General features: G+C 48.5%; 2 protein-coding genes across 2 annotated transcripts; both read left to right on the top strand.

Moving 5' to 3' along the window:
• The first annotated feature begins 321 nt into the window (after positions 1–321).
• Positions 322–6,346, top strand: Fdx2 (ferredoxin 2). Its single transcript, XM_021173274.3, has 5 exons — positions 322–484; positions 555–609; positions 701–807; positions 5,763–5,850; positions 5,940–6,346. Exons 1-5 carry the CDS (start codon positions 337–339, stop codon positions 6,094–6,096), a joined length of 555 nt encoding a protein of 184 aa, XP_021028933.2. The 5' UTR covers positions 322–336; the 3' UTR covers positions 6,097–6,346.
• Positions 6,347–6,764: 418 nt separating this feature from the next.
• On the top strand, positions 6,765–11,748 carry Zglp1 (zinc finger GATA like protein 1). Its single transcript, XM_021173427.2, has 5 exons — positions 6,765–6,919; positions 7,485–7,838; positions 10,946–11,031; positions 11,363–11,456; positions 11,604–11,748. The coding sequence occupies exons 1-5, from the start codon at positions 6,780–6,782 to the stop codon at positions 11,731–11,733; spliced, it is 804 nt and encodes a 267-aa protein (XP_021029086.1). The 5' UTR covers positions 6,765–6,779; the 3' UTR covers positions 11,734–11,748.
• Positions 11,749–19,177: the final 7,429 nt, after the last annotated feature.

Genomic DNA, 19,177 nt, shown 5'->3' with positions numbered 1-19,177 from the left:
TAACCCGTAATTCCAGCAAAGGAATTCAGAGATCAAGGCCAGACTAGGGGATCCTGTCTAAATATTAGAGGACTCTGAGGTTGGTTCAAATTGCAGCTCTTGCGGAGAACTTAGTTCAGTTCCCAGCCCCACACTACCCATTAACTCTTCTGGGCTCCACAGGCACCCACTTGGTGCTCATACGTACATATAAGCAGAACACATACGGTACAACCTAAGGGAAGAAATATCCAACCACAGGGAGAGGCCGGAAGTCCAGCTGGATCCCAGTGCATCACCTCTGACCTCACACGGCGCCCAAACGCTGCGTTTACGGTCGCTGCGGACGCGCAGAGCATGCTAGGTCTTCCGGTCACGTGGCCTGTCATGGCCGCCTCCATGGCCCGGGGCGTGAGCGCCCGGGTCCTGTTACGGGCGGCCGGGGGATCTTGGGGACCCAGGGCCGGGCACGCGGCGGTAACATCTAGGACGTTCGGGACTACAGGTACATAGGGCTGGGCCGGGCCTCGGCGGGCAGCGGGGCCGCAGCCGCTCACCCACTCGTGTGTTTCCAGGAGAGCGGCGTGCTGGCGAGGAGGAGGCGGACAGCCCGGAGCTGCCCCGGGACGTGTGAGTGCCCGTCGTGCCACGCCCTGCCCCTCCCTGCCACTGGGCCTCAGGCCGGCCTCCGGCTCAGCACCTGCACCCTGTTTGTCCCCAGGGTCAACGTGGTGTTCGTGGACCGCTCTGGCAAGCGGATCCCGGTGAGGGGCAGAGTCGGGGACAATGTTCTATACCTGGCCCAGCGCCACGGGGTGGACCTGGAAGGTAAGTCATGAAACTAGGGAGATCCTTGGCATTCTTTCTTATACCTTTTTGTAACTTTGAGAGGTTTCATATAGCTCAGGCTCGCCTCGAACTTACTATGTATCAGAGGATGCCTTTGAACTTCTGACCCAGTCCTGCCTCCACCTCCTGGGACCTGGTTGTGCACTACCACAAACCAATATTTTTGTTTAGGTGGTGTATGGGTGGGTCCGATCTCACTCTGTGAATCAGGCTGTCCAGGAACTTAAGTATGTAATCCCAGCTAGCCTCCAACTCATTGCAGTGAACCTACTGCCTCCACTTCCTGAGTTCTGAGACTACAGGCATGTGCTACCATATCACCAAATAGGTGGGATGGGAAGAACTGAGATGGAGTCCATGTTATTCAGGCTGTTCTGAAACCAACTATATAACCAGGCTAGGCTCAAACTCACAATAGTGATGCCCCCGCCTCCACCTCTTTAGTGCCAAAATGGTTAAGACAGAGTCTCTGTGACTTACCCTTAAACCTGCTGGCTGATCGTACTGCCTTAGCTTTCTCAGTTGTGAGAATACAGGTTGTCTCTACTGTTTTACCACCTTTGTGCTAATGCCAGTAAGATGGCAATAATGGAACTGGAAAGGTCGCCAGTGCTGAAGACTGCAGATGGCTTGTGAGAAGGCCTGTGTTCTCTTCCTACCACCAGCTCTGTGCCAGGCAATTCACAGCCTTCTGTACCAATAGCGCCGGGCACACTCCCTCACCTGGCCTCCATGGGCACCTACTCACATGCACAACCCACACAGAGACACATGGAAACACTTAAAAATCTTTCTTTAAAATAACACTAAAATAAAACTAGGTGTTGGAGCAGCCCTTACTGAGCTGCTACAGTCTGTGCTTGGAGCTTGTGGATTCTCCATGTTGACCCCCCCATTCTCTAGTGCAGCCACTGACTACCTTTTTGGGGAGAGGCGGAACTGAGGCAGGATCTCTGTCTCTTGGGACTGGGATCTCAGATGCACAGTTCTGTCCCTTACTACTCTCTTGCTGTTTTTTAGGCATCACAGCTCAGTCCTGTCCTAGCACCTCTGTGCTTATAATGTGAGAGGTGATTTCCCAACAGATGGCTTGACTCCTTCTCATTCTTCAGACTTGACTGCCTGGCATCCTTTCACCCAGCTTAAGCCCCCCGTGCCCATGTCTGTCTGTATTTAGTGGCCTCATAGAGCTTAGCTTTCATTTGCTTTCTGACATTTCTCCCAGCCTCATTCACACCTTGGCCTCCCAAGGTTCTCCATGTAAGCAGGTCTGAGATCAGTGTATGTTGAGTGCTAGTTCCTTGGGACAGCTTTAGGAATAGAGGGGCAGTAGTTCCACCTTGCAGAGCAGGGGGCTGTGCACCATATTATGGTAGGCAGGGTCCAGAAGCAAGAGTCACATGGCAAATCGTGATTCAGACATGGGGCATTTCGTCCTCTCGTTCCGCCCTTGAGTATCACCCTTGAGTGCTTTCCATATTGTATTTATTTAGCTTGTTTGTGTGTGCATATGCATGCATGTGTGTACATGTGTGTGTACACGTGCATGTGCATGTGTGCGTGCATGCGTATACCTCCGTAGAGATCAGAGGACGGCCTGAGGGAGCTGGTTCACCCCTTCTATATTGTTTTCCTAGGGATTGAACTCAGATCACTGGGCTTGCAGTGACCCCTTTACCCAGTGAGAACATTTCAGGGCAACCATCGACTAATAACAAGTCCCTATTTATATTCATACCCAGCCTGGGTAACATAGCAAGAGTCCCTGTCTCAAAAATTATGACAAGTTATGAAAAAAACTGCCAACTCCCCCAAATGACAAGAGTCTTTGTGTGAATACTATGTACTGTATGTACCAAAGTGACAGTCCTTTGTCATATCATGCCGTTCTGAGCCTAACAGGAACTCTAAGCCCAAGAATAAAGACAGGTTTTCATTGGCAGACAGTTGGAAGGGTCGGTGCTGGGTTAGTGGTGCAGCACTTGGGAGGAGAGGCTGTCTGTGACTTTGAGGCCAGCCTGGTGTCTGCATAGCAAGTTCTAGGACAGCATACACAGTGAGTCTCTTTCTCAAAACAAACCCCAAGCCAGTAAAAAGCACTAGAGAGGTTGGGGACGGGGTGTGTGTGTGTATGGCTGATTCTGTTCCCAAGTCCGGCAGGCACGGTGCAGAACAGAATTTGTAACAGTTCAGAAGCAAACAATTCATGTCTCTCGTGCCTCTCCAGCTTTGTAAACTCCAAGCCAGTTTCTCTGAGCCTTTTGTTTCTTCTTTATAAAATGGTAGATTTAGCATCACTTTCAATGGCTTGTGAGAATGAACATAATTAATGCTTGGTAGAGAGAAGGGTTGACCAACAGCCAGCCCCAGGATAAAAAGGTGGCTATAGATTCCCTGGCCAAAGGTGCACGAGCCCTGTGGTGGGCACTCCTTTGTCAGAAGCTGAGCATCACAAGACCTCGCTGAGCCTAGGAGCTGAAGGCCAACCTCAGCAACACAGACCTAGATTAAACAAAGAGCACAAGGAAGGCCTGGCAGCTCAGGAAGCTGAACCAGGAGAGTGGAAAGTTCCTGATAGGACTGTCATGGTGGCTCATTGGTTAAAGGACAGTTGCCGCTAGACCTGATGACTTGGATTCAATCCCAGAATTGACACCACTTCCAGTTGTTCTCCGACGTATACATGTGCACTGTGGTATGCATATTCCCACACGGGATCACACACAGAAATAAATGGGGGGGGTTGTTTGTTTATTTATTTATTAAAGCTGCAGTAGGTATATAATTTAATATTTACCTAAAGTTATATGCAACATCTATGTACTTTAAATATACACATTATATATTGTGTATAAGATTTGTTTTATGTAGCATATATAAATACATCAGTGGGGCATAACTGACCTAGGCACCAAAGGGTAGCTTTAGGCCCCACAGATTGAATATCCAGAACACTTGCCAGGCCCATTTGGCTCATTGGCTCATGGGTGTCTTTTCGCAGGCAGCTCTCTTCCATCTGTGATTTGCTGCTGGTTTCAACTTCATTATCAAGTCAAAATCCTCACATTCTTCCTTTTCGAGACAGGGTTTCTCTGTATAGCCCTGGCTGTCCTGGAACTCACTTTGTAGACCAGGCTGGCCTCGAACTCAGAAATCCGCCTGCCTCTGCCTCCCAAGTGCTGGGATTAAAGACGTGAGCCACCACGACCAGCACTTTCTTTTTTTTTTTTTTAGATATTTTCTTTATTTACATTTCAAATGCTATCCTCTTTCCTGGATTCCCTTTCCAAAACCCCCTATTCCTTCCCCTGCTCACCAACCCATCCTCTCCAATTCCTGGTCCTGGCATTCCCCTATACTGGGGCATAGAGCCTTCACAGGACCAAGGGCCTCTCCTCCCATTGATGATATTTATTTCATATGTAAGTACACTGTAGCTGTCCTCAGACATACCAGAAGAGGGCATCAGATCCCATTACAGATGGTTGTGAACCACCATGTGGTTGCTAGGAATTGAACTCAGGACCTGTGGAAGAGCAGTCAGTGCTCTTAACCAGTGAGCCATCTCACCAGCCCTGAAATACATGTTTAAAAAGTTCTCAAGGGCTTGGCATGGTGGCTCATGCCTTTAGTCCCAGCACTTGCAGGCAGAGGCTGGCAGATCTCTTGAGTGCAAAGCCATCCTGGTCTATGAGTACATTCTAGGACAGGACAGCCAGGAATTTATGGTGAGACCCTATCTTTAAAATTATCAAAAAGCAAAACTGTAGGTTCCTTTTTAGATTTAAATGAGCCTGGATAATTTACCAAGAATTTCTGTCTCAAAAATTACAAATTTGGGGTGACTCTGGATAAAGTCACTAATTCCTCCCCCGTCAAGGTGAACTGAGGGCAGAGGCTCCATTCACTGCCCTCTGAGGTCCACATGGATGCTGTGGCAGGGGTGTTCCACCCCCATGCTTGCATACACAGTAACAAAAGGTGTTTAGAAAAGGCTTCTGAGGCCAGGCAGTGGTGCCGCATGCCTATAATCCCAGCACTTGGGAGGCAGAGGAAGGTGGATCTCTTAGTTTGAGGCCAGCCTGGTCTACAGAGTGAGCTCCTGGACAGACAGGACTGGACAGAGAAACCCTGTCTCGAAAAAACCAAAAAAAGAAAAGAAAGAAAGAGAGAGAGGAAGGGAGAGAGAGAGAGCGAGGGAGAGCTTCTAAAGGACTGAGGATGAAACTGCAGACCTCTTGTTTGCCCAAGACTCTAGAAGCAATTCCTAATACCCTTTTAAAAGTCACAGGGTGAAGCTGATGGTGGCAAGGTGCAGAGCACACCTTTAATTCCAGCACTCAGGAGGCACAGGCAGGTAGATCTCTGTGAGTTTGAGGCCAGCATGGTCTACACAGTGAGTTCCAGGACAGCCAGGGTTACAAGATAAAGAAGCCCATCTCAAAAACCCAGATGGATGGATGGATGGATGGATGGATGGATGGATGGATGGATGGATGGATGGATGGATGGATGGATGGAAATTTAACTAAAAAGTTATGTGGTGATAAACACCACAAAACAAATAGAGAGGAAACTGGGGAAACAGTTAAGTCGAAGCCTTGACTAAATGCAGCTAAACAAAGCAGAGAACATTCTAGACAGTGGGTCCAGAGGTTCAGAGGCCCTGAGTTGGAAAGGAAGTTAACGTAGTGAGAGTCGGTGTGGGACTAGGCATAAGGTTCACAGTTGTCATCCTAGCACTTGGGAAATTGAGGCAGGAGAATCAGTTCAAGGTCACCTTGGCTACGTGGCAAATTTAAAACTCATCTGGGCTGCCTCAGACTGTCTTAAACAAAAGCCTGCAGACAACATCGAAACAGTTGGCTCTGAGCTATGGAGCTAGGTGGCGGGTACTCTTCACTGAGGCTGTGTTCTTCCCGTCCTGTCCCCAGGGGCCTGCGAAGCATCCCTGGCCTGTTCCACCTGTCATGTGTATGTGAGTGAGGCCCACCTGGATCTCCTGCCTCCTCCTGAGGAGAGGTGAGTGGGCAGCCCCCGGCTAGACTGCATGTTGCCCACCTCCAGCTGCCTCAGGTTACCCTAACCCTAACCACTGTCCTTTGTCCCAGGGAGGACGACATGTTGGACATGGCTCCACTGCTCCAGGAGAACTCAAGACTGGGCTGCCAGATTGTGCTGACCCCTGAGCTAGAGGGAGTTGAGTTTGCTCTTCCCAAGATCACCAGGAACTTCTATGTGGACGGCCACATCCCCAAGCCCCACTGACAAGAGGCCACTGGACAGACCAGGCCATGGAACTGAAAAGAAAAGCCACGCTTCCTACTCCAGAGCACGGACTGCCCAGGAAAGAGAAGTTGGACCCACAGTGTGAGACCAGAGCTGCCACTGGGGACAGCCAGTGTCTGAGCCCTGAGGGGGATGGGTCTCCATCTTGGGTGTGTCAGTCCACCAGGGAGAATCGAACTATAAATTAAGGATGGACTCTAACCAGAGCTTCAATAAAAAGTCACACACATCTCCGACATGTTTTGTGTCCTTGGTGGGTGGGTGCCGGTCTGCCCAGCTCTGAGTGCCCGCACCCCTGTGACAGAGCTCGGGACGCCCTTCTTCCTGGGGATGCCCATGCGCGGCCAGGCCCCGCCCCGGCTGCAAAGAAGGGATCCACAGCATCCCTTGACCTTCAAGGTTGTGCTGTGTGATCGAAGATAGCAAAGAGGGGGATGTCCAGAGGGGGCTTCCCGATCATGAGCCACACAGCTGAGGCTCCTGGCAGCCATGGCAAAAAGTGCTCCCAGATGCAAACAGCGCCCCCACGTGACCTGCGCCGCCTGGCTCCGCCCAGGTGGCGCCCATCGTCATCACCCTCGCCTCTCATGCTCTGGTTTATCCCTGGGGGGTGGGGGAGAGAGGGGCGGGGCAGAGTTTCCACAGCTGGGCCCACAGTGGGCATGGAGGCGGCACAGGCTGGAGACTTGACGCGCCGGCAGGAACTTCTGGCGCCACCTTGTCTGGACACCAAGTCGCTCCGGAAGAGTCGACCCCCCGCGCTGGAGCCTGGAGCCCTGAGATGCCTCACTCCCAATATCAGGTGCGTGGTGCGAGGCTCTTCCATCGCCCATCCCAGCTAATGCCTCACCAGGCTTGGAGATGGAGGGGTTAGGATTCCGGCCTCTGAGCCTTCCCCTGTTAGGTACGCGGACGTAACAAGTTTCAGTCGCTACACACTGAAAGGGACAGGTGATTTCCATCCCACCCAACCAGCTGTGGCTGTATGGCCCAAAGAAGTGCCACTGAGGGCTCATCCGTGGGGTGATGAGGGTAACCTACTAAAAAACAACAGTCTGTGGGGTGATTGACTAATGGCTGCTCCAGACAGCAGCCCGACTTGGGCAGAGTACCTAGGGTGGGACCCTGCTTTGTTCGTGGTGGGATTTGGCTGATGGAGAGCTGATAGCCAGCCACAGGGGAATCGGTGTCGGCTAACAATTATTTTGCAACTTTTAAACCTAATAACCCAAGAATGTGGCCCCAGGTGGAGCACAGGGTGACCAAAGAAGAGGCACTAACGGAGTAACGCTCCACACCCCTCCTTACCTATCAAATCCAAGCCCCCAGGAAAGGGGTGGCCACGCCTTACTGCTTCTTATCCCCAGGTCTCTGTGGCCTACATGCCAGGACTCGGTCAGCACTTCATTGCCTTTCCTCCAAGAGAAAGAAAAGGGGCTGCCGGGTTCCCCTTCGCCGGCCACCCAGGTCCTGGGGTCGTGCTGGGAGCTGATGGTCATAGGGATGTCAGACCACCTGAGTATGACTAGGAATCCCAGGGGCACACAGTGCCCTAACCTGGAAACTTCCAATGCTACTTCTCCTGCCTCACTCCAGAGAAGACCACGGAAGCAGCTGAACCCGCGAATGGGTATTGAGAAGGTGGACCCCAGGTTCAAGGGGGTAACTCTGGAGTTCCAGATCCAGCCGGATTCTAGCCTCCAGATTGTACCCACCTACAGGTAGGGACTCTCAGCCATGATAATGTATGCCTATGTGTAATAGCAGTACACTCAGTCCAGGGCGGGTAGTAGATGCCTATCACCCAAGCTACTTGGGAGACTGAGGAAGGAGATGGAAAGTTCAAAGCCAGCCTGAGCTGCAGAGTGAGTTCAAGGCCAGCTTGTGCAACTTAATGAGACTGTCTCAAGACCGTAAAATGGCTGGGAGCCCGGTGTAAGGGGGCATGTTGGGAAAGAGTTGACACACATTCAAAGCTAGCCTGGCTAAATAGGTAACTAAGACTGCTTACTTCCTGGGCTAGCAAGATGGCTAGGTGGCTGCTCTTCCAGATGACCAAGGGTTAATTCCCAGCACCCACATAGCAGCTGACACTGTTGCTCCGGTTCCATGTCTTCTGACACCCTCACACCAATAAACAAGAAAAATTAAATTATTTAAAAAAAGAACACTTCTCGGCCCCCAATGGAGGAGCTAGAGAAAGTATCCAAGGAGCTATAGAGATCTGCAACCCTGTAGGTGCAACAACATTATGAACTAACCAGTACCCCGGAGCTCTTGATTCTAGCTGCATATGTATCAAAAGATGGCCTAGTCGGCCATCACTGGAAAGAGAGGCCCATTGGACTTGCAAACTTTATATGCCCCAGTACAGGGGAACGTCAGGGCCAAAAAGTGGGAATGGGTGGGTAGGGGAGTGGTGGGGAGGGTATGGGGGACTTTTGGGATAGCATTGGAAATGAAATTGAGGAAAATACGTAATAAAAAAAATATTAAAAAAAAACAACAACAACAAAACACTTCTCTTGCAGAGACAGTGGACCTTGGTTCTGTTCCTAGTAGTCCCTTTACAGTTCATGGCTGCCTGCAGCTTCTGTTCGAGTGAACTCTGCCTCCCTGGGTTCCCAGAAATACATGCAAACAGGCAAACAAATAAATAAGTACAAATAATTTCTAAAATAACCTTTAGTTCCAGCACTCAGGAGGCAGAGACAGGCAGATCTCTGAATTAGAGGCCATCAAAACCAAAATAATAATAATAATAATCTTTACAAGCAAAAACTCACCCTAAATTCAAAAGCTTGTACTGCCAACCCCCAGGACAATGAAGTTGAGTTTGAAGCTAGCTACCCTGGGCTGAAGCTCTGTCTTAGAAACACAGATGTAGGCAGGTGAGGTGGCTCAGTGGGTAAAGGTGCTTGCAGCTTAGCCTGATGCCCTGAGCTCCAGCCATGGTGCAGAGGTGGTGGCAGGGGAGAACTGAGTCCCAAAGTTGTCTTCTGCCCTCCACTCACATACACACTGACAAACATGCGGCACACAGATGTCATATACACACTGACAAACATGCGGCACACAGATGTCACATACACACAAATGTTATAACAAATTTAAAAAACACTTCTTTTTTTTTTTTTTTTAAAGATTTATTTATTATATGTAAGTACACTGTAGCTGTCTTCAGACACTCCAGAAGAGGGAACCAGATCTCGTTACGGATGGTTGTGAGCCACCATGTGGTTGCTGGGATTTGAACTCTGGACCTTCGGAAGAGCAGTCGGGTGCTCTTACCCACTGAGCCATCTCACCAGCCCCCTAAAAAACACTTCTTGTTTGTGTTTGCTTAGAACACATCCGCATGCAAACATTTTATTTATTTATTTATTTATTTATTTAAACTTTTTTGAGGAAGGTTTTCTCTGTGTAGCCCTGGCGTCCTGGAACTCACTCTGTAGACCAGGCTGGCCTTGAACTCAGAAATCTGCCTGCCTCTGCCTTCCAAGTGCTGGGATGAAAGGCGTGTGCTACCACTGTCCAACCAAATATTATTATTATTATATTTATTATATTTATTTATCTATGAAGCATATATGTGCTGTGTGTGTGTGGTTCCAGGGATCAAACAGAGGTTATCAGTTATCAGGCTTACGAGGCTCAGCAGCAAGTACCTTTAGCCACTGAGCTACTACAAAGACCCTGGTTGGGATTCTCTTACTATTACTGTTTTTTTCAAACAAGATTTCATGTAGCCCAGGCTGGTCTTGAACTTCTAATCTTGCTGCCTCCACCTCCCTACCTCTTTCAAGCTGGCTTACCTGTGTGTGCGCCACCACATCCAGCTTTATTTATTTTTTTTTTTTTAATTTTTTTTACTTTTTGAGACAAGGTCTCATGTAGACTAGGCTAGCCCTGAATTTCATCATACTGTATCCTCAGCCTCTTGAGACTGGAATTGCAGGAATGTAACCTGCCCGACTAAATACAATACTAATTATTTCATTGCTCCTAGTGGGATACAAAGCCAGGACTTTGAGGTATCAGATACCTTGTGAGGGGTGCCTGTTAACCTTGATGATGAATTTGGGTTGTGCCTCAGTGGGTAAAGCTCTTAGCATTCCGAAGCCCCTGGGTTCTGTCCCCGGCTCTGCATAAGTCAGCTGACAGTGGCACAAGGAGCATGCCTGTAATCGGCATTTTCCAGATGGAACCAAAAAGGACAGAAACTCTGGGAGCTCACGCCAGGCTGGGCTCCATGAGGGCCTGCTGCTTCCAGCCAGGTAGGATACCACACACCCGAAATCCCAGCATTCAGGAGGCTGAGAAAGCTCCAGGCCAGCCTTGGCTACAGAGACCCTGTCTCAACAGCAAGAAAAAACAAGAAACAGTGCAGGCCTATAGTCCCAACCACACTAGAGGCTAAGACCTTGTGTCAAAATAAAAAGTAAAAAAATAATTTAGCCGGGCGTGGTGGCGCACGCCTTTAATCCCAGCACTCGGGAGGCAGAGGCAGGCAGATTTCTGAGTTCGAGGCCAGCCTGGTCTACAAAGTGAGTTCCAGGACAGCCAAGGCTACACAGAGAAACCCTGCCTCGAAAAACCAAAAAAAAAAAAAAAAAAGAATTTAATAATTTTTTTCCTGTGACAATGATACTTTACTTTTAAATTTATTGTGTTGTGATTTAATATAGCTATAAATAAGTTTATAAAAGTCTTTGATTTAAAGAAAGGTAGAGAGGGCTGGAAGCAGCTCAGTGGTGACATTTGCTTGAGCATCATTTTGGGGACCACCTTACAGACCCCCCGATACTACATCTTGTCCTTGTTGCAGCTTGCCTGGCAGAAGTTCTTCACAGAAGCTTCTTCCTGCGAGCCCGTCCAAGGCTCTGGCCAGCCCAGGAAGCAGCGAGGCCCTTGGTGAGGCTCCATTTTCACATTCTCTCTGTCTTTCTCCATCTCCCTCCTTCATTTCAATTCCTCATTTAGACCTGCTCAAAGGAGCCCCCCTCCAGGACTGAGTCACCCCACCCCCAGCTTCCTCCTCATCAGAGCCTTACCACCTGACTCACCATCTGTCTTGGTTCCTAGCTCTGCTCTCCCTCTGCCTTCTCTCCTACAACACCCAAGGCAAGCCCAGAGCTACTAAAGCCTTAACAGAACCTCCCCACCCCCCACCACTGCTACCAAATTCTCAGCTCTACACAGGCCTCTGGAATTGACCTCTGGCCTTTGACTTCTGACCCTCCAGGGCCCAGGCGGTGTGCTTCTTGTAGAACCCAGAGGACTCCACTATGGAGAGATGCTGAAGATGGGACACCCCTCTGCAATGCCTGTGGCATCAGGTCCTCAACCTGGAGGTGTTGGGGGTGGGGCGATCAATCTGGGCTCAGCCGGTGTGGGAACTAGAGAAAGAAAAACAGCCACCTTGTGAGGAAAATAGTTTCCTCCTGGTGGTTTCTCATACCCTACTCCCTCCCTCTTACCTCCAGGTACAAGAAATATGGCACCCGTTGTTCCAGTTGCTGGCTGGTCCCAAGGAAAAGCATCCAGCCCAAAAGGCTGTGTGGCAGGTGTGGGATGTCCCAGGACCCCCACCTCAGCCCAACCCAGGAACTGTAAGCCCTTCCTTATCTAACCAAGTCAGTTTTGTCTCAGTTTCTCTATTGGGGACAATGGAGGCTGGCAGGGATCCCAGTGGGAGAGTCAGGCCTCAGGCCCAGAGTCCCACCTGTGGGGGGTCACCAACCTTCTGGCTTCCCCTTCCCCACTCAGTCCTGGATGAACCCCAAATAAAAGAAAATCATTTCAGAAATGATTATTTTTAATTATGATTTACTTTAGAGCTTCTTTTACATTCATTTGTGTGTGTTTCTGTGTGCGCTTATGCATGAGTGTGAGTGTGTGTGTTTGTGCGTGTGTGTGTGTGTGCCATGGTGTGGTTTCAGAAAACAGAAGACGACTTTCAAGAGTTGGTTCTCAGCCGGGCGTGGTGGCGCACACCTTTAGTCCCAGCACTTGGGAGGCAGAGGCAGGTGGATTTCTGAGTTCGAGGCCAGCCTGGTCTACAAAGTGAGTTCCACGACAGCCAGGGCTATACAGAGAAACCCTGTCTCGAAAAACCAAAAAAAAAAAAAAAAAAAAAAAAAGAGTTGGTTCTCACTGTCCAAAGGATTTCAGGAATCGGACTCAGGTCATCAGATTTGGCTACCAACATCTTTCCCTGCAGAGAGCCTTACAACACAACGGAGGCAATGTTCATTATTGCTATTAACAGAGCACTAGAGGTTGGGCTACTCAGGAGCTCTGGTGCCACCCTGTGTATCTCTGCATACTTGCCCCAGTCTGGGAACATAAGGGGTACTTCCTCTTTGGGGTGGTAAGAACACTGATTATATACTGTCGGTGTATACTGTGTATACTGTGTATACCGTCGGTGTATGTGGCACAGAATGAGCCACGTTTTAAAGGGCGGAAGGGTGGCCCAGTTCCAACAGCTCTGCAATCTATGTGACATCTATCTATCTATCTATCCTAGCATCTATGTGACAGCTCACAACTATCACTAGTCCCAGTTCTAGAGGATCAGAGGCCCTCTTCGGCCCCTCAGGACATCCTGCATATACATGGCACACATACATATACAGGCAGAATACCCAAATACATACACATACAAAATAGGCTTCATAAGTTTTAAAAAACGAGCCAGTGAGATGGCCCAGGTAGTGAAGGCATTTAACTTACAGCCTGACAAATCCGAGTTTCCCCTGCCACCCCAATGAGTCGTCATGTGACCCACATGTAGGTATCTTACACTCCCATGAGGCAGGAACACCCAAGCCACCTGCAGCCACAGAACCTGGAAGGTGAAGGTAGGAGAATTGCTAACCAGAGACTATCCTGGGCATAGCAGGAACTCATCAATACTTGCTTTTCTTTCTGTGTCCCTGACTGGCCTTGACTTTACTATGTAACTCAGTGTGACCTTAAATCCTGATCCTCCTGTCTCAACCTCCCCAGTGCTAAAATTGTAGATATGCACCACCACTCCTACTGTTTTGATATATATTTTTGTTTGTTTGTTTGTTTGTTTGTTTGTTTGTTTGTTTGTTTGTTTGTTTGTTTTTCGAGACAGGGTTCCTCTGAATAGCCCTGGCTGTCCTGGAACTCACTTTGTAGACCAGGCTGGCCTCGAACTCAGAAATCTGCCTGCCTCTCTGCCTCCCAATTGCTGGGATTAAAGGCATGTGCCACCACGCCCAGCTTGTTTTGATATTTTAATTGTGTGTGTCTGTAAGTGCAGACCACAGGATGCCTGTGTAGGTCAGAAGGCAGGAAGTGTGTGGGAATCAGCTGTCTCCTTCCACTGTGTGGGTCCCAGGCCTTTATGCCCTGAACCATCTTGTTGGCCCTCCACCGTATCTTTTGAGACCGTCTTCTTCCTGAACACAGAGCTTACCGCTTTAGCTAAATTGACCTTGACTGTCCAGGAAGCACAAGGATCCACCCGTCTTGCCTTCCCTGGGCTGGGGTTACAGACAAGTATAACTCCCAGCCCTATCTTTTTAGTTTTCAAGTCAACTAAGGATGTTGGCATGGACTCAAGAGCCCCAGCAGAAAGAACAGACTCCCAAAAATTGTGCTCTGATCTCCACATTACACACACACACACACAGAGGAAGAGGCCATTGAGAAAGCTCCCCCAGCACTGCCCTCTAGCTCCTATACAGGAGGCAGAAGCAGGTGGATCTCTGTGAGTTCTAGGCCTGCCTGATCTACACAGGAAGATGCAGGCAAGCAGTGCTGTGTCAAACTGAAATGAATGTAAGGAGAAAGGACCCTGGGATGCATGTGTGCAATCCCAGCACTGGGGAGGCTGAGGCAGGATTAAGTCCAGGAGTCCAAGACCAACCTGGACAACACAGCAAGATTATGTTAAGAATGGAAAGAACCGGGCAGGAGAGATGGCTCAGTGGTTAAGAGCACCGACTGCTCTTCCGAAGGTCCTGAGTTCAAATCTCAGCAACCACATGGTGGCTCACAGCCATCAGTAATGAAATCTGACGCCCTCTTTTGATGCATCTGAAGACAGCTACAGTGTACTTAGAATAAATAAATCTTTTTAAAAAAAGGAAAGAACCTGGCTGTGTTGGCACACACCTTTAATCCCAGCACTTGGGAGGCAGAGGCAGGCAGGTTTCTGAGTTCGAGGCCAGCCTGGTCTATAAAGTGAGTGCCAGGACAGCCAAAGCTACACAGAGAAACCCTGTCTCTAAAACAACAACAGAAACAAAAACAAAAAACACAACAAAAAACAAAAACAAAACAAAAACTCAAAGGCAGCTCCATACTTCCGAACGGATGCCCATTACCATTTCAAAAGGGAAACAGAGAGGAAAGACTGCACCAAAAGGAGACCAAAGGCCAGCTGGGCAAACGCCAAACTCTACATCTCCATGTCTAATGTCAAAGCGCTCTTCAGATCGCTCACTCCTCTCAGCTTTGCTGACTGCAGCATCTTCTTCTCTCTGGGACTGGGGCCACACCCCAATAGAAGGCTCTCCTTTTTTCCTCAAACTGTACGTTTTATATTTTTCTTTTTTGTTTGTTTTTTGTTGTTGTTGTTGTTGTTGTTTTGGGTTTTGGGGGTTTTGTTTTTGTTTTTCGAGACAGGGTTTCTCTGTATAGCCCTGGCTGTCCTGGAACTCACTTTGTAGACCAGGCTAGCCTCAAACTCAGAAATCTGCCTGCCTCTGCCTCCCAAGTGCTGGGATTAAAGGTGTGCGCCACCACGCCCGGCTCCTTTTTTTTTTCTCTTTGCTCAGATTACTCCATTTCATTATGGATCTGCATTTAAAAACTGACTGTGAGTAACCACACTGCGCAGTCAACACTAGGTTGTTTTGAAACATCCTCTACCTACTCATCCCAAAATTCTTCAAATTAGCCTCAGGCAGATTCTTTGGACAAGGACAAAATGCAGCCACATTCTTCAACATAATATCACAAGAATGGTCTCTAAGCCACATACAAATAGTCTCCTCTGAAACTTCTTGAGCTAGATCCCCCCCAGTTCAAATCCCCCTCACCACCTTTGTCTTCAATGTTCCTATTGGGATAGTTCGTTAAACCCTACTCTGCTAGCCCAAAGCCCCAAAGTGTTCCATATCCCTCCAAACAAAAATGTCGTCCACCATATCACGGCAGTACTCCACTCCTGATAGCAGCTTTTGTCTTCGTGAGGATTTAGAGGTATGTCATTTAAGAGTCTCCTCAAGTTGGGTGTGGTGATTTGACTTGTGCCTTTAGTCCCAGCATTCCAGAGGAGGCAGAGGCAGGTGGATTTCTATGTGTCTAAGGCCAGCCTGGTCTACAAAAGTGAGTTCCGGGACAGCCAGGACTACACAGAGAAACTTTGTCTTGAAAAAAGAAACACTAACTAAATGAATAAACAAAACAAAACAAAAACAAAAACAAAACCCTCTGCCTTCCACACATGTTCATGTGTGCACACACACACACACACAAATAGAGGTAATAAAAATTGCATTTAAACTGTGGGGCTGGAGAGGTGGCTCAGCAGTTAAAGAACACTTGCTGTGGTGATCAGTGCCAATACCATGTCAACTCCAAGTGACTCACAACTGCTAGTAACTCCAGCTCCAAGCCCTCTCTGGCCTCCACAGAAACACATGTTCTCTGGCTAGTATTATGTCAACTTGACACAAGCTAGAGTTATCTGAATAGGGGAACCCCTATTGAGAAAAAGCCTCTTTAAGATCCAGCTGTAAAGCATTTTCTTAATTAGTGATTTATGGGGGAGGGCCCAGCCCATTGTGGGTGGGGCTATCCCTGGGCTGGTGGTTCTTTGTTTTATAAGAAGAAATGCTGAGCAAATCAAGAAGAGCAAGACAATAAGCAGCACCCATCCCAGGTCTCTGCCTCCTGATTCCAAACCTGTCTGAGTTCCTGTCCTGACTTCCTTTAGTGATGGACTACAGAAGCTCAATAAACCCTTTCCTCTCCAACCTTTTTGATCATGATATTTCACCATAACAACAATAACATGCAACAGTAACATCATAGCACATGCTTGTACCATATATTTGCATAGACATACACATATAAATAAAAATAAAATCTTGAAACAAACAAAAAAAAAAGATTCTAATTCAGTTGAAATACTTTGCTTTAAGACCAGAGCTCTGGTTGCCCTGCACTCAAGGGTCACTCAGACAAATGTGGTTCAAGGTTCAGCTACATAAGCACTTAGAATCTGCTATAGCTGTGGTCCAAGGAACGAGAGCGCTGTTCAAGCCAGTGTCAGAGTTTGGTGTGGCCCAGCGGATGCTGGTTTACACAGCATACACACAGCAAAGACCACAGCATCACAGAGCCTTTTCTCAGATTCAAAGGAAAACCTGGGAATCAGATTCTGTTTGAGGAGTGTCTGAAGGGGCCCTGTGGGAAGCTGGGGAGGGAAGGGAAGGCTGCAGTCAATCCCCTCAGGATGCTGGACAATGCCAAGACCACGGAGTATGTGTCTGCCAAGGAAAGATAGTCACCAGTGGAAATCAGGATGGCCTCGAACTCTAAGATTCCCTGACTATGCCTCCCAAATGCTGGGATGTGAGGTATGTACCACCTTGCTCAGATCTTCCTCTTCCTCCTCCTCCTCCTCTTTCTCTTCCTCTTCTTCCTCCTCCTCCTTCTCTTTTGCTTTCCTTCTTTTTTTTTCTTTTCCTTTTTTTGGAGGCAGGGTGTCATGTAGCTGAGGCTGGCCTTGAACTTCTGATCCTCCTGCTTTTCCCTTTGAGTGCTAGGATTACTAGCCAGTATTACTACACCTGGTTTTATATGGTGCCAGGAAGACACTCTACTAAATAAACTCTTGGCTCTCTTTCTCTTATTTCAATTTTTTTTTTTTTTTTGGTTTTTCCAGACAGGGTTTCTCTGTATAGCCCTGGCTGTCCTGGAACTCGCTCTGTAGACCAGGCTGGCCTCAAACTCAGAAATCCACCTGCCTCTGCCTCCCAAGTGCTGGGACTAAAGGCGTGCGCAACCACGCCGGGCTTTATTTCAAATTTTTAAAAATTTATTCATTGCTAGACAGTGGTGCAGGTGGATCTCTGAGTTCGAGGCCAGGTCTACAAACCTAGTTCCTAGACAGCCATGGTCTACACAAAGAAACTGTGTCCCAAAAAACAAACAAAAAATGACAACAACCACAAAACGATTTATTTATTAAACTGAGCAGTGATGGCTTATGCCTTTAATCCCAGCCCTTGGGAGGCAGAGGCAGGCAGATTTCTGAGTTTGAGTCCAGCCTGGTCTACAGAGTGAGTTCCAGGACAGCCAGGGCTACACAGAGAGCCTTTTTTTCTTGTTTAGAAAAAAAGGAGGTGTATTTATTAATTATTTTTATGTGTATGTATGTATGCATACACATACATACTAGATTGCCTGGAACCAGAGTCCCTGAACCGGGGCTCTTTGCAAGAGCAGCAAGTGCTCTTAGCCACTGAGCCATGGCTCTAGCTCCTCCCTTTTAGTTTTTGAGGCAAAATTTCTCATAGAACTTGGACCGCAATGTTTGGGGAAGCTGCCTGGCCAGTGAACCTCAGAATCCTTCCGTCTCTGCCTACCTAACCCTGAGATTACAGGCAGATACATCCAGATCTGGCTTTTCTGTGTGGTTAGGGATGGAACTCAGAGCCCTTCCATTTTTTCTTTGAAAGACATGCTAGCCTGCAGGCAGCCCAACAGGCTGAGAGTGTCCCTCATTTCTGAGTCCCTTCCAGGTGCCTCAGTTGGTTTAAACCTCTTCCCCGGCAGCTGGTCTGGTCTCAGATCTTTCTTTACCTTGCGGCTCTGCATGGAGAAGCCTAGCAAATCTGGTCAGTTTTATGGACTCCGTGAAGCTGGTTTGAGTTGTTTCCCTTCCCTTTAAAGAACCACAGGATGGAATGTTTCAATCTTGGAGGAAAATGTTTGGCAGTACCCCACCCCTTCTATATTCTTTCTACCCCTTCTTCAGCAATGACCACAGAGCCTTGGTGAGGGTGACATAGATGTCCACCTGTGGCTAAGAACTAGACCACCATGCCAGAGCAACAGCCACTTGTTCTCAGGAGTCCACCAGGTGTCGTGTCTTGAGGCTGATGGCAGGTGGGTGCAAAGACGCATGCTTAGAAGGAGGTTTGGCAGGCACTTCATACATCTCATAGAACCATATAAGTTGCTTTTCCATGGGACCTATGAACTCCCAAGCCACAAGTTTTTGTCCTGGCTTACAGTACCAAATTCGAACTCCCTCTTGTGAAGTGGGCTTTAAATCCAACTGGACGGCTGTTGGTCTTGCCCACAACAGCTGAACCACTATTGCCCACAATCAGGCAATCCTGCTGGGCATGTTGGTGGTTTAGCACACAGGATCCAGAGCCAAGCGGGAATGTTGAGGACAGTTCTCCACTAGCAGCCGACGTGGGTCCCTCTGACCCATGGCAGCAGGGTAGCAGCTCCACCTTAATTTCTCTACATCCTACAGTCAAAGCATGTACATGCGGTATCTTCAGCAACAGGCTCTGACTGGCTAATTCTGTCATACAGCCAACAGCAGAAGCAATAGCTTGTATAGTTTCCCTGTCCAACAACTCACAGGTGGGAAGAGCTTACTTCCGGGTTTCAAGACCCACCAAACCCCACCATTCCTGGGCTCAAAACTCCACCAATCCCTGAGCTCTAAATCCACTAATCCCTTGGGGAAGCCTTTCCCCTCAGCGCTATTAATATCATCACTGTGACTTGAATAGGTTCTTCTGATGCCTTTGGTCCCCCTCAGGGTCTGAGCCTCACTGGAACCCTATCCCTCATCACCAGGCCATCTACAATAGAGTCACCACCTGGGTTACCAGTGGTAATTTAGTAAGTCCCCCCTTCAATTAGTGTAAATACTTCCCTAACTCCAAGGGAGGGACTGTTGAGTGTTTGGCACCTCTCTGATACACTTGGAGACAGAGGTACCCCAGCCACAGTCTTTAGGGTTACAGCTGGCCCTCCCCACCCC

Source organism: Mus caroli, unplaced genomic scaffold (assembly GCF_978045245.1).
Source record: "Mus caroli unplaced genomic scaffold, Mus_caroli_1 scaffold_11, whole genome shotgun sequence".
Lineage (NCBI taxonomy): Eukaryota > Metazoa > Chordata > Mammalia > Rodentia > Muridae > Mus > Mus caroli.
This window is presented reverse-complemented; position numbering and strand designations above follow the sequence as displayed.

Coding starts and splice junctions, on each gene's coding strand:
- Fdx2 (XM_021173274.3), top strand. CDS start 337: ATGCTAGGTCTTCCGGTCACGTGGCCTGTCATGGCCGCCTCCATGGCC. Junction 485..554: donor TAGGACGTTCGGGACTACAG/GTACATAGGGCT, acceptor GTGTGTTTCCAG/GAGAGCGGCGTGCTGGCGAG. Junction 610..700: donor CCGGAGCTGCCCCGGGACGT/GTGAGTGCCCGT, acceptor GTTTGTCCCCAG/GGTCAACGTGGTGTTCGTGG.
- Zglp1 (XM_021173427.2), top strand. CDS start 6,780: ATGGAGGCGGCACAGGCTGGAGACTTGACGCGCCGGCAGGAACTTCTG. Junction 6,920..7,484: donor TGCCTCACTCCCAATATCAG/GTGCGTGGTGCG, acceptor TCTTATCCCCAG/GTCTCTGTGGCCTACATGCC. Junction 11,032..11,362: donor AGGAAGCAGCGAGGCCCTTG/GTGAGGCTCCAT, acceptor CTGACCCTCCAG/GGCCCAGGCGGTGTGCTTCT.